The 14,225-nt window shown below is 54.5% G+C and overlaps 1 protein-coding gene across 4 annotated transcripts in view; it reads left to right on the top strand.

The window, feature by feature from the left end:
• The first annotated feature begins 2,179 nt into the window (after nucleotides 1-2,179).
• SGO2 (shugoshin 2) overlaps nucleotides 2,180-14,225 on the top strand; it is a 137,291-nt gene continuing 125,245 nt past the window's right edge. The window contains exon 1 of one of the 4 annotated variants that reach the window (XM_077275698.1): nucleotides 2,180-2,305. Coding sequence is in view for 1 of the 4 variants with exons in the window: in XM_077275695.1 (XP_077131810.1) it covers nucleotides 3,117-3,230 (114 nt within the window). In the remaining 3 variants the exon portion in view is untranslated. Of the gene's footprint in view, nucleotides 2,306-2,901; nucleotides 3,231-14,225 lie in introns of those variants that run through there. The other 3 variants (XM_077275696.1, XM_077275695.1, XM_077275697.1) reach the window with 3 other exon arrangements.

The raw sequence follows: 14,225 nt of genomic DNA, 5'->3' as shown, positions 1-14,225 counted from the left end.
GTGCCGGAAGTCAGATCAAAGCCGGCCTGAGGCCGGAATAGCAGCTATCGGCGCAGAGCCCCCTGGAGGAGGATGTACCGTGAATGGGAGCACACAGCTCGACCTACGCTGAGGGACCTCCCTCGGTTTCAGCGCCGTCTGCGGAGTCTGCTCAAGGATCGAGCCTCCACTGCCCAGAACCCTCAAGAGAGGGATGAAGCTGCCCCGGGAGCCCTGCTCGACCGGTTACAAGAAATCTTCGGTATGGTAAAACGCACCTCACTCCTCTGCGTCTGTCCCTGATAGGGACAGGAAAAACACTGAAGGGTGGTGGTGGGGAGGAGCTATTTAACCTCTTCTGTGTTCCTGTACCTATCAAGGATACGAAGGACAACCTCTTGGTAGTGCTGTCAGGAGGGACGTCCTGGAAAAATAGTTTTTGCGTTACCACATTTTGAGAGCTATAATTTTTCCATACTTTGGTCCACAGAGTTATGTGAGGTCTTGTTTTTTGCGGGACGGGTTGACATTTTTATTGGTACCATTTTTGGGCACATGACATTTTTTGATCGATTTTATTCCGATTTTTGTTAGGCAGAATGAACAAAAACCAGCAATTCATGAATTTCTTTGGGGGGGGGGGGCGTTTATACCGTTCCGCGTTTGGTAAAATTGATAAAGCAGTGTTATTCTTCGGGTCAGTACGATTACAGCGATACCTCAGTTATATCATTTTTTTTTTTTAATGTTTTGGCCCTTTTATACAATGAAAACTTTTATAGAAAAAATATTTATTTTTTGCATGGCTTGTTTTTTGCGGGACACGATTTTCAGTGGTACCATGTTTATTTATATCTGTCTTTTTGATCGCGTGTTATTCCACTTTTTGTTCGGCGGTATGATGATAAAGCGTTGTTTTTTGCCTCTTTTTTACGGTGTTCACTAAAGGGTTTAACTAGTGGGACAGTTTTATAGGTCGGGTCATTACGGATGCGGCGATACCAAATATGTGTACTTTTATTATTTATTTTTTATTTACATAAAGAAATGTATTTATTGGAACAATATATACATTTTTTTTCTTTATTTAGGAATTTAAAAAAAATTTTTTTTACACGTATATATATATATATATATATATATATATATATATATATATATATATATATATATATATTTATATATTAACTTTTTTACTTTGTCCCAGGGGGGGCATCATTGCATATTGTCAGATCGCTGATCTGACACTTTGCAAAGCACTGTCAGATCAGCGATCTGACAGGCAGTGCAGGCGGCTTGCCGATGCCTGCTCTCAGCAGGCACTGACAAGCCGCCTCCCTGCAGGACCCCCGAGGCCATCTTGGATCCGGGGCCTGCAGGGAGGACGGAGGAGATGCTCGGAACAACGCGATCACATTGTGTTGTTCCAAGGGTCTCAGGAAAGCACGCAGGGAGCGCCCTCCCTGCGTGATGCTTCCCTATGCCGCCGGAACGCCGCGATCATGTTTGATCGCAGTGTTCCGGGGGTTAATGTGCCGAGGGTGGTCCGTGAGCGCTCCTGGCACATAGTGCCGGATGTCAGCTGTTATAATCAGCTGACACCCGGCTACGATCCCCCCTGTGAGTGTGGCTGATCGCCTATGACGTACAAGTCCCAGGTCACCTCGACCGGATAGTACATCAGATGGCAGAAAGGGGTTAATATATATTGATGTGGTTTCCCATTGCTGTGTCCAGTAGTTGGGCCCAACCCTTCTCAGCCCTTATCCACATGCATGTCACGTGACAAAACGGTAAGGTTTTTAATATTAGAGTTAAGACTGTCCTAATTACAGTCACCGTGAGAAGTGGTGGGATGACTTTGGCTTTTTTTTTTTTTTTTTATAAAAAACATGCTAGCTAAATAGCCTATATTATTTTCATGCACTATGCGATTTATTTACTTCAGGATATTCAATTATGTCTGTTTTGTTTTTCTGTTCAGTGGCCAGTGTGAACATGCACTTTGCATGCACAACAGTTTGTCGTGTTTTTATGGGGAAAAGCAGACCATCTATCACGCTGCGGCTCCGGCGCACTTTATCTGTCCTGTTGAGGGGAGAGCAAAGTACTGCAGTGCGCAGGTGCCGGGAAAGGTCAGAGGGGCCCAGCGCCTGCCCACTGCAGTACTTTGCTCTGCCCTCAACAGGACAGATAAAGTGCGCCGGAGCCGCAGCGTGAAGAGGACATCATCGTAAGAAGATGGGAGGCGCCGGACCCGGACCACCCATCGTACCGGGACCGCCCCTGGGGGAGTATAATATAACCTCTTTTTCTCATCTTTCAGGTAACATCGGGGGCTTAGCTCATCATCGATTTTAGGGGTGACAGGTTCCCTTTAACCCCCAGAGAGCTCACCCAGACCCCACAAGCGTGCATTAACCCCCCCAATCAGTGCTCGGGGAGCCTCGATGACGTGCAATAATCCCCTCAAAACTCACAGATCACACAAACATTAACTCCCCAAATCCCACTAAATAGCCCCAAGTATCAGGCTCCTTCAACCAAAAGTAAGAAAACTTCAACCCGTTAATTAATAATCACTCTTGTTTCTCTCTTGAGACCACTGACCAAGCTCCCTGCTGCTCAGCACACCGGCAGCAGAGGGCTCATAGTCATGGATGACGGTGACTGGCTTCTCCTCCTACCTTGGCTTAGTCATCTCAGTATGACACGCCCCCGGCACTGACGTCACACCTGGGAGGCGCGCATACAGTCTGGTATTCACCATCACGGCTTTGCTGTGCAGCGCTGGCTTCATCACTGACTACACAGGGAGATGCTCCGCCCCCTCTCATTCCCTTTCTCGTCGTTTGAACCATCTCTGTACCCAGGCCAAAAATGGCCGAATTAGACCTGCACTCTCGGCCGTCGTGGTAGCCACGCCCACTAATCATTTGGATTGGTTGCTTTTTAGAAACCGCTATTACTGCGCATGCGCTTTGATGGAGCCCGAAATTTGAATTTTTTCTGGTAGAGTGGAAGTAACGGCGCTTGTGACTGTATACAGAGGTAAGCGACAGCGCTGTGTGTGGACGTTACTGCTGCCCCGGGACTCCGTGCACACGGGCCGGCCTGCGTATTACGCGTGACGGGATATGTCCGCTCCATGGTCCTCCATCCAGAGCTGCAGTCCTCACAGCTGTAGGTGGCATCTCCCCGCTACTCCTGTGTACTGGGGCCATGCCACCTGCCCAGTGCACAGGACGGATGTAAGACCCCGGCTGCTGAACACACACACACACACACACACACACACACACACACACACACACACACACACACACACACACACACACACACACTCTCTCTGCCCTGCTGCTATCTGTAGGCGGGGGCCATTCCCCTCTGTGGTCCTGTGTGCTGTCAGGGCTGTATATGGGGCCATTCCCCTCTGTGGTCCTGTGTGCTGTCAGGGCTGTATATGGGGCCATTCCCCTCTGATCCTGTGTGCTGTCAGGGCTGTATATGGGGCCATTCCCCTGTGATCCTGTGTGCTGTCAGGGCTGTATATGGGGCCATTCCCCTCTGTGGTCCTCTGTGCTGTCAGGGCTGTATATGGGGCCATTCCCCTCTGTGGTCCTGTGTGCTGTCAGGGCTGTATATGGGGTCATTCCCCTTTGATCCTCTGTGCTGTCAGGGCTGTATATGGGGCCATTCCCCTCTGTGATCCTGTGTGCTGTCAGGGCTGTATATGGGGCCATTCCCCTCTGTGGTCCTGTGTGCTGTCAGGGCTGTATATGGGGTCATTCCCCTTTGATCCTCTGTGCTGTCAGGGCTGTATATGGGGCCATTCTCCTCTGTGGTCCTGTGTGCTGTCAGGGCTGTATATGGGGCCATTCCCCTCTGTGGTCCTGTGTGCTGTCAGGGCTGTTTATGGTGTCATTGCCCTCTGTGATCCTGTGTGCTGTCAGGGCTGTATATGGGGCCATTCCCCTCTGTGGTCCTGTGTGCTGTCAGGGCTGTTTATGGTGTCATTGCCCTCTGTGATCCTGTGTGCTGTCAGGGCTGTATATGGGGCCATTCCCCTCTGTGACCCTGTGTGCTGTCAGGGCTGTATATGGGGCCGTTCCCCTCTGTGATCCTGTGTGCTGTCAGGGCTGTATATGGTGTCATTCCCCTCTGTGCTGTCAGGGCTGTATATGGGGCCATTCCCCTCTGTGGTCCTGTGTGCTGTCAGGGCTGTATATGGGGCCATTCTCCTCTGTGATCCTGTGTGCTGTCAGGGCTGTATATGGGGCCATTCCCCTCTGTGGTCCTGTGTGCTGTCAGGGCTGTATATGGGGCCATTCCCCTCTGTGGTCCTGTGTGCTGTCAGGGCTGTATATGGGGCCATTCCCCTGTGATCCTGTGTGCTGTCAGGGCTGTATATGGGGCCATTCCCCTCTGTGGTCCTCTGTGCTGTCAGGGCTGTATATGGGGTCATTCCCCTCTGATCCTCTGTGCTGTCAGGGCTGTATATGGGGCCATTCCCCTCTGTGATCCTGTGTGCTGTCAGGGCTGTATATGGGGCCATTATCCTCTGTGATCCTGTGTGCTGTCAGGGCTGTATATGGGGCCATTCTCCTCTGTGATCCTGTGTGCTGTCAGGGCTGTATATGGGGCCATTCCCCTCTGTGGTCCTGTGTGCTGTCAGGGCTGTATATGGGGCCATTCTCTGTGGTCCTTTGTGCTGTCAGGGCTGTATATGGGGCCATTCCCCTCTGTGATCCTGTGTGCTGTCAGGGCTGTATATGGGGCCATTCTCCTCTGTGATCCTGTGTGCTGTCAGGGCTGTATATGGGGCCATTATCCTCTGTGATCCTGTGTGCTGTCAGGGCTGTATATGGGGCCATTCTCCTCTGTGATCCTGTGTGCTGTCAGGGCTGTATATGGGGCCATTCCCCTCTGATCCTGTGTGCTGTCAGGGCTGTATATGGGGCCATTCCCCTCTGTGATCCTGTGTGCTGTCAGGGCTGTATATGGGGCCATTCCCCTGTGATCCTGTGTGCTGTCAGGGCTGTATATGGGGCCATTCCCCTCTGTGGTCCTCTGTGCTGTCAGGGCTGTATATGGGGTCATTCCCCTCTGATCCTCTGTGCTGTCAGGGCTGTATATGGGGCCATTATCCTCTGTGGTCCTGTGTGCTGTCAGGGCTGTATATGGGGCCATTCCCCTCTGATCCTGTGTGCTGTCAGGGCTGTATATGGGGCCATTCTCCTCTGTGGTCCTGTGTGCTGTCAGGGCTGTATATGGGGCCATTCCCCTCTGTGATCCTGTGTGCTGTCAGGGCTGTATATGGGGCCATTCTCCTCTGTGGTCCTGTGTGCTGTCAGGGCTGTATATGGGGCCATTCCCCTCTGTGATCCTGTGTGCTGTCAGGGCTGTATATGGGGCCATTCCCCTCTGTGATCCTGTGTGCTGTCAGGGCTGTATATGGGGCCATTCCCCTCTGTGACCCTGTGTGCTGTCAGGGCTGTATATGGGGCCGTTCCCCTCTGTGATCCTGTGTGCTGTCAGGGCTGTATATGGTGTCATTCCCCTCTGTGCTGTCAGGGCTGTATATGGGGCCATTCCCCTCTGTGGTCCTGTGTGCTGTCAGGGCTGTATATGGGGCCATTCTCCTCTGTGATCCTGTGTGCTGTCAGGGCTGTATATGGGGCCATTCCCCTCTGTGGTCCTGTGTGCTGTCAGGGCTGTATATGGGGCCATTCCCCTCTGTGGTCCTGTGTGCTGTCAGGGCTGTATATGGGGCCATTGCCCTGTGATCCTGTGTGCTGTCAGGGCTGTATATGGGGCCATTCCCCTCTGTGGTCCTCTGTGCTGTCAGGGCTGTATATGGGGTCATTCCCCTCTGATCCTCTGTGCTGTCAGGGCTGTATATGGGGCCATTCCCCTCTGTGATCCTGTGTGCTGTCAGGGCTGTATATGGGGCCATTATCCTCTGTGATCCTGTGTGCTGTCAGGGCTGTATATGGGGCCATTCCCCTCTGTGGTCCTTTGTGCTGTCAGGGCTGTATATGGGGCCATTCCCCTCTGTGGTCCTTTGTGCTGTCAGGGCTGTATATGGGGCCATTCTCCTCTGTGATCCTGTGTGCTGTCAGGGCTGTATATGGGGCCATTCTCCTCTGTGATCCTGTGTGCTGTCAGGGCTGTATATGGGGCCATTCCCCTCTGTGGTCCTGTGTGCTGTCAGGGCTGTATATGGGGCCATTCTCTGTGGTCCTTTGTGCTGTCAGGGCTGTATATGGGGCCATTCCCCTCTGTGATCCTGTGTGCTGTCAGGGCTGTATATGGGGCCATTCTCCTCTGTGATCCTGTGTGCTGTCAGGGCTGTATATGGGGCCATTATCCTCTGTGATCCTGTGTGCTGTCAGGGCTGTATATGGGGCCATTCTCCTCTGTGATCCTGTGTGCTGTCAGGGCTGTATATGGGGCCATTCCCCTCTGATCCTGTGTGCTGTCAGGGCTGTATATGGGGCCATTCCCCTCTGTGATCCTGTGTGCTGTCAGGGCTGTATATGGGGCCATTCCCCTGTGATCCTGTGTGCTGTCAGGGCTGTATATGGGGCCATTCCCCTCTGTGGTCCTCTGTGCTGTCAGGGCTGTATATGGGGTCATTCCCCTCTGATCCTCTGTGCTGTCAGGGCTGTATATGGGGCCATTATCCTCTGTGGTCCTGTGTGCTGTCAGGGCTGTATATGGGGCCATTCCCCTCTGTGGTCCTGTGTGCTGTCAGGGCTGTATATGGGGCCATTCTCCTCTGTGGTCCTTTGTGCTGTCAGGGCTGTATATGGGGCCATTCCCCTCTGTGATCCTGTGTGCTGTCAGGGCTGTATATGGGGCCATTCTCCTCTGTGGTCCTGTGTGCTGTCAGGGCTGTTTATGGTGTCATTGCCCTCTGTGATCCTGTGTGCTGTCAGGGCTGTATATGGGGCCATTCCCCTCTGTGACCCTGTGTGCTGTCAGGGCTGTATATGGGGCCATTCCCCTCTGTGACCCTGTGTGCTGTCAGGGCTGTATATGGGGCCGTTCCCCTCTGTGATCCTGTGTGCTGTCAGGGCTGTATATGGTGTCATTCCCCTCTGTGCTGTCAGGGCTGTATATGGGGCCATTCCCCTCTGTGGTCCTGTGTGCTGTCAGGGCTGTATATGGGGCCATTCTCCTCTGTGATCCTGTGTGCTGTCAGGGCTGTATATGGGGCCATTCCCCTCTGTGGTCCTGTGTGCTGTCAGGGCTGTATATGGGGCCATTCCCCTCTGTGGTCCTGTGTGCTGTCAGGGCTGTATATGGGGCCATTCCCCTGTGATCCTGTGTGCTGTCAGGGCTGTATATGGGGCCATTCCCCTCTGTGGTCCTCTGTGCTGTCAGGGCTGTATATGGGGTCATTCCCCTCTGATCCTCTGTGCTGTCAGGGCTGTATATGGGGCCATTCCCCTCTGTGATCCTGTGTGCTGTCAGGGCTGTATATGGGGCCATTATCCTCTGTGATCCTGTGTGCTGTCAGGGCTGTATATGGGGCCATTCTCCTCTGTGATCCTGTGTGCTGTCAGGGCTGTATATGGGGCCATTCTCCTCTGTGATCCTGTGTGCTGTCAGGGCTGTATATGGGGCCATTCTCCTCTGTGATCCTGTGTGCTGTCAGGGCTGTATATGGGGCCATTCTCCTCTGTGGTCCTTTGTGCTGTCAGGGCTGTATATGGGGCCATTCCCCTCTGTGATCCTGTGTGCTGTCAGGGCTGTATATGGGGCCATTCTCCTCTGTGATCCTGTGTGCTGTCAGGGCTGTATATGGGGCCATTCTCCTCTGTGATCCTGTGTGCTGTCAGGGCTGTATATGGGGCCATTCCCCTCTGATCCTGTGTGCTGTCAGGGCTGTATATGGGGCCATTCCCCTCTGTGATCCTGTGTGCTGTCAGGGCTGTATATGGGGCCATTCCCCTCTGTGGTCCTCTGTGCTGTCAGGGCTGTATATGGGGTCATTCCCCTCTGATCCTCTGTGCTGTCAGGGCTGTATATGGGGCCATTATCCTCTGTGGTCCTGTGTGCTGTCAGGGCTGTATATGGGGCCATTCCCCTCTGTGGTCCTGTGTGCTGTCAGGGCTGTATATGGGGCCATTCTCCTCTGTGATCCTGTGTGCTGTCAGGGCTGTATATGGGGCCATTCTCCTCTGTGATCCTGTGTGCTGTCAGGGCTGTATATGGGGCCATTATCCTCTGTGATCCTGTGTGCTGTCAGGGCTGTATATGGGGTCATTCCCCTCTGTGGTCCTGTGTGCTGTCAGGGCTGTATATGGGGCCATTCCCCTCTGTGGTCCTGTGTGCTGTCAGGGCTGTATATGGGGCCATTATCCTCTGTGGTCCTGTGTGCTGTCAGGGCTGTATATGGGGCCATTATCCTCTGTGGTCCTGTGTGCTGTCAGGGCTGTATATGGGGCCATTCCCCTCTGTGATCCTGTGTGCTTTCAGGGCTGTATATGGGGCCATTCCCCTCTGTGGTCCTGTGTGCTGTCAGGGCTGTATATGGGGCCATTCTCTTCTGTGATCCTGTGTGCTGTCAGGGCTGTGTATGGGGCCATTCCCCTCTGTGCTGTCAGGGCTGTATATGGGGCCATTCCCTTCTGTGGTCCTGTGTGCTGTCAGGGCTGTATATGGGGCCATTCCCTTCTGTGGTCCTGTGTGCTGTCAGGGCTGTATATGGGGCCATTCCCCTCTGATCCTGTGTGCTGTCAGGGCTGTATATGGGGCCATTCCCCTCTGTGATCCTGTGTGCTGTCAGGGCTGTATATGGGGTCATTCCCCTCTGTGGTCCTGTGTGCTGTCAGGGCTGTATATGGGGCCATTCCCCTCTGTGGTCCTGTGTGCTGTCAGGGCTGTATATGGGGCCATTCCCCTCTGTGGTCCTGTGTGCTGTCAGGGCTGTATATGGGGCCATTCTCCTCTGTGATCCTGTGTGCTGTCAGGGCTGTATATGGGGCCATTCCCCTCTGTGATCCTGTGTGCTGTCAGGGCTGTATATTGGGCCATTCCCCTCTGTGGTCCTGTGTGCTGTCAGGGCTGTATGTGGGGCCATTATCCTCTGTGATCCTGTGTGCTGCCAGGGCTGTATATGGGGCCATTCTCCTCTGTGATCCTGTGTGCTGTCAGGGCTGTATATGGGGCCATTCCCCTCTGTGGTCCTGTGTGCTGTCAGGGCTGTATATGGGGCCATTCTCCTCTGTGATCCTGTGTGCTGTCAGGGCTGTATATGGTGTCATTCCCCTCTGTGATCCTGTGTGCTGTCAGGGCTGTATATGGGGCCATTCCCCTCTGTGATCCTGTGTGCTGTCAGGGCTGTATATGGGGCCATTCCCCTCTGTGATCCTGTGTGCTGTCAGGGCTGTATATGGTGTCATTCCCCTCTGTGATCCTGTGTGCTGTCAGGGCTGTATATGGGGCCATTCTCCTCTGTGATCCTGTGTGCTGTCAGGGCTGTATATGGGGCCATTCCCCTCTGTGGTCCTGTGTGCTGTCAGGGCTGTATATGGGGCCATTCCCCTCTGTGGTCCTGTGTGCTGTCAGGGCTGTATATGGGGCCATTCTCCTCTGTGGTCCTGTGTGCTGTCAGGGCTGTATATGGGGCCATTCCCCTCTGTGGTCCTGTGTGCTGTCAGGGCTGTATATGGGGCCATTATCCTCTGTGGTCCTGTGTGCTGTCAGGGCTGTATATGGGGCCATTATCCTCTGTGGTCCTGTGTGCTGTCAGGGCTGTATATGGGGCCATTCCCCTCTGTGATCCTGTGTGCTTTCAGGGCTGTATATGGGGCCATTCCCCTCTGTGGTCCTGTGTGCTGTCAGGGCTTTATATGGGGCCATTCTCCTCTGTGATCCTGTGTGCTGTCAGGGCTGTATATGGGGCCATTCCCCTCTGTGGTCCTGTGTGCTGTCAGGGCTGTATATGGGGCCATTCCCCTCTGTGATCCTGTGTGCTGTCAGGGCTGTATATGGGGCCATTCCCCTCTGTGATCCTGTGTGCTTTCAGGGCTGTATATGGGGCCATTCCCCTCTGTGGTCCTGTGTGCTGTCAGGGCTGTATATGGGGTTATTCTCCTCTGTGATCCTGTGTGCTGTCAGGGCTGTATATGGGGCCATTCCCCTCTGTGGTCCTGTGTGCTGTCAGGGCTGTATATGGGGCCATTCTCTTCTGTGATCCTGTGTGCTGTCAGGGCTGTGTATGGGGCCATTCCCCTCTGTGCTGTCAGGGCTGTATATGGGGCCATTCCCTTCTGTGGTCCTGTGTGCTGTCAGGGCTGTATATGGGGCCATTCCCTTCTGTGGTCCTGTGTGCTGTCAGGGCTGTATATGGGGCCATTCCCCTCTGATCCTGTGTGCTGTCAGGGCTGTATATGGGGCCATTCCCCTCTGTGGTCCTGTGTGCTGTCAGGGCTGTATATGGGGCCATTCCCCTCTGATTCTGTGTGCTGTCAGGGCTGTATATGGGGCCATTCCCCTCTGTGATCCTGTGTGCTGTCAGGGCTGTATATGGGGTCATTCCCCTCTCTGCTGTCAGGGCTGTATATGGGGCCATTCCCCTCTGTGGTCCTGTGTGCTGTCAGGGCTGTATATGGGGCCATTCTCCTCTGTGGTCCTGTGTGCTGTCAGGGCTGTATATGGGGCCATTCCCCTCTGTGGTCCTGTGTGCTGTCAGGGCTGTATATGGGGCCATTCCCCTCTGTGGTCCTGTGTGCTGTCAGGGCTGTATATGGGGCCATTCCCCTCTGTAATCCTGTGTGCTGTCAGGGCTGTATATGGGGCCATTCCCCTCTGTGATCCTGTGTGCTGTCAGGGCTGTATATGGGGCCATTCCCCTCTGTGGTCCTGTGTGCTGTCAGGGCTGTATATGGGGCCATTCCCCTCTGTGGTCCTGTGTGCTGTCAGGGCTGTATATGGGGCCATTCCCCTCTGTGGTCCTGTGTGCTGTCAGGGCTGTATATGGGGCCATTCTCTTCTGTGATCCTGTGTGCTGTCAGGGCTGTATATGGGGCCATTCCCCTCTGTGCTGTCAGGGCTGTATATGGGGCCATTCCCCTCTGTGGTCCTGTGTGCTGTCAGGGCTGTATATGGGGCCATTACCCTCTGTGATCCTGTGTGCTGTCAGGGCTGTATATGGGGCCATTCCCTTCTGTGGTCCTGTGTGCTGTCAGGGCTGTATATGGGGCCATTCCCTTCTGTGGTCCTGTGTGCTGTCTGGGCTGTATATGGGGCCATTCTCCTCTGTGGTCCTGTGTGCTGTCAGGGCTGTATATGGGGCCATTATCCTCTGTGGTCCTGTGTGCTGTCAGGGCTGTATATGGGGCCATTCTCCTCTGTGGTCCTGTGTGCTGTCAGGGCTGTATATGGGGCCATTCCCCTCTGTGATCCTGTGTGCTGTCAGGGCTGTATATGGGGCCATTCCCCTCTGTGGTCCTGTGTGCTGTCAGGGCTGTATATGGGGCCATTCCCTTCTGTGGTCCTGTGTGCTGTCAGGGCTGTATATGGGGCCATTCCCTTCTGTGGTCCTGTGTGCTGTCAGGGCTGTATATGGGGCCATTCCCCTCTGATCCTGTGTGCTGTCAGGGCTGTATATGGGGCCATTCCCCTCTGTGGTCCTGTGTGCTGTCAGGGCTGTATATGGGGCCATTCCCCTCTGTGATCCTGTGTGCTGTCAGGGCTGTATATGGGGTCATTCCCCTCTCTGCTGTCAGGGCTGTATATGGGGCCATTCTCCTCTGTGGTCCTGTGTGCTGTCAGGGCTGTATATGGGGCCATTCCCCTCTGTGGTCCTGTGTGCTGTCAGGGCTGTATATGGGGCCATTCCCCTCTGTGGTCCTGTGTGCTGTCAGGGCTGTATATGGGGCCATTCCCCTCTGTGGTCCTGTGTGCTGTCAGGGCTGTATATGGGGCCATTCCCCTCTGTGATCCTGTGTGCTGTCAGGGCTGTTTATGGGGCCATTCCCCTCTGTGGTCCTGTGTGCTGTCAGGGCTGTATATGGGGCCATTCCCCTCTGTGATCCTGTGTGCTGTCAGGGCTGTTTATGGGGCCATTCCCCTCTGTGGTCCTGTGTGCTGTCAGGGCTGTATATGGGGCCATTCCCCTCTGTGGTCCTGTGTGCTGTCAGGGCTGTATATGGGGCCATTCCCCTCTGTGCTGTCAGGGCTGTTTATGGGGCCATTCCCCTCTGTGGTCCTGTGTGCTGTCAGGGCTGTATATGGGGCCATTCTCCTCTGTGATCCTGTGTGCTGTCAGGGCTGTTTCTGGGGCCATTCCCCTCTGTGGTCCTTTGTGCTGTCAGGGCTGTATATGGGGCCATTCCCTTCTGTGGTCCTGTGTGCTGTCAGGGCTGTATATGGGGCGATTCTCCTCTGTGGTCCTGTGTGCTGTCAGGGCTGTATATGGGGCCATTCTCCTCTGTGGTCCTGTGTGCTGTCAGGGCTGTATATGGGGCCATTCCCTTCTGTGGTCCTGTGTGCTGTCTGGGCTGTATATGGGGCCATTCCCCTCTGTGGTCCTGTGTGCTGTCAGGGCTGTATATGGGGCCATTATCCTCTGTGATCCTGTGTGCTGTCAGGGCTGTATATGGGGCCATTTTTACCCTTCGCCATGACAGCACCCACTGGAGAGATAGGGATCCGCCCCAAGGAACAGGAAACCTACAGAGAAATAAAAGGGGCGGTCCCCCTCTCCTCCTCAGTTTAGGTTTCCTGTTCCCAGGGGACAGGATCTCTGGATTCTCCTAAACTACAGGAACCATACCTGGGCCAGGGCATCCGCCTGTGCGGTCTCTGCGGGAACGGCAGCGGATGCGGTCCAGAAGCAGCGTCGGGGGAGACTCCGTTAGACGGCTCCCCCCTCGTCTGTCCGGCATGTGGGATGGCTGGGTCCGGAAGAGGCCGCCTGATCCTACGGAGCATCGCTGCGGTGTGCGGCCTGAAAAAGGAGGCTCCAGACGTGGGCGACACATAAGAGGCCGGGATCTGTGGCACAGCAGCAGTGGCAGCCGTTACACCGCTCCATAGCGCGGGCCGAGGTAAGATCTCGGCCGCGCATGCGCAGAGCGGTGTAACAATCCCCATACTCGCCCGGAAGTGTTCGGTAGCACTTCCGGGTCACTCATACAGCGGTGAGGGAAAGCGCAGTTTCGCTCATGCGCAGTACACCGCTAGGGGAAAAAAAAAAAACGGATATCAGCCTATAAAAAGGGGGATGGTTGCAAGCGCACAGGCGATGCAACATGTCATCCCCAGGCAAGACGGTGGACCCAGCAGGTGACCCAGCCAGCAGGAGATCCTCAGATGCCAGCCGCAGAAGCGATGCCACGGATTCAAGATCCAGGAAAGCGCTTCGGCAACCTGATCCGGTACCGTACAGCTTCACTGGGTGAGTGTTAAAACTCTCTGCCTATAAAGCTGACACTCTTTCCACAATATCTTCTTCACCCAGGCCGAAAAGAAACAAAAGTCCAAACACAAACAGTGTGCTTTGTGTGATGAACCTCTCCCAGATTCCTACCCCAAAAAGCTCTGCAACCAATGTATTACCGAAACCATGCAGAGTCCATCTATATCGGTTACGGATATACGGGCCATAATCAGGGAAGAGTTACAGGCCATTACACAAGCCAGCGCACCCCCTAAAAAAACCAAATAGAAAGTAGTATCCAGCTCTGAGTCCGATGATGAAGGCGTCATCCACTCAGACTCCTCGCATTCGTCATCCTCTTCTTCAGTGCCGTCTGACATTGAAGGTCGGTCTTGTTTTTCTCTTCGCCACGACAGCACCCACTGAGAGAGGGGATCCGCCCCTAGGAACAGGAAACCCTATGGAGAGATAAAAGGGGCGGTCCCCCTCGCTCCCACAGTTTGGTTTCCTGTTCCTACGGGAATCCATGGAGAGAAGAGGATGCCCAGCCTGGATGCCGCTTGCGCGGTTTACCTTAGGGGACGGCAAGGGCTCCAGAGCTGGAAGCAGCGTCGGGGGTCCTGCTTCGGTTTCCCCCCTCTGCTGGCAGACGCCGTGAGGCCAGGACGGTGGTTGCTGGCTCACGGGATTCCAGCCGGTTTTTCGTCTGCGGGAGCAACGCTGTGGTGAGGTTAGCGTCGCGCCGTCCTCGGCGGACGCATATGCAGCATGGAGCCCCAGTGTATTCCCCCGGAAGTACAGGTAAAACTTCCGGGGTGATGGAGGAGGAGGACAGCGCCTGCGCTGACAC

Source organism: Ranitomeya variabilis, chromosome 7, assembly GCF_051348905.1.
Source record: "Ranitomeya variabilis isolate aRanVar5 chromosome 7, aRanVar5.hap1, whole genome shotgun sequence".
Classification (NCBI taxonomy): domain Eukaryota; kingdom Metazoa; phylum Chordata; class Amphibia; order Anura; family Dendrobatidae; genus Ranitomeya; species Ranitomeya variabilis.
The sequence above is the reverse complement of the archived record's forward strand: the minus strand, read 5'-3'. Positions and strand labels throughout refer to the sequence as shown.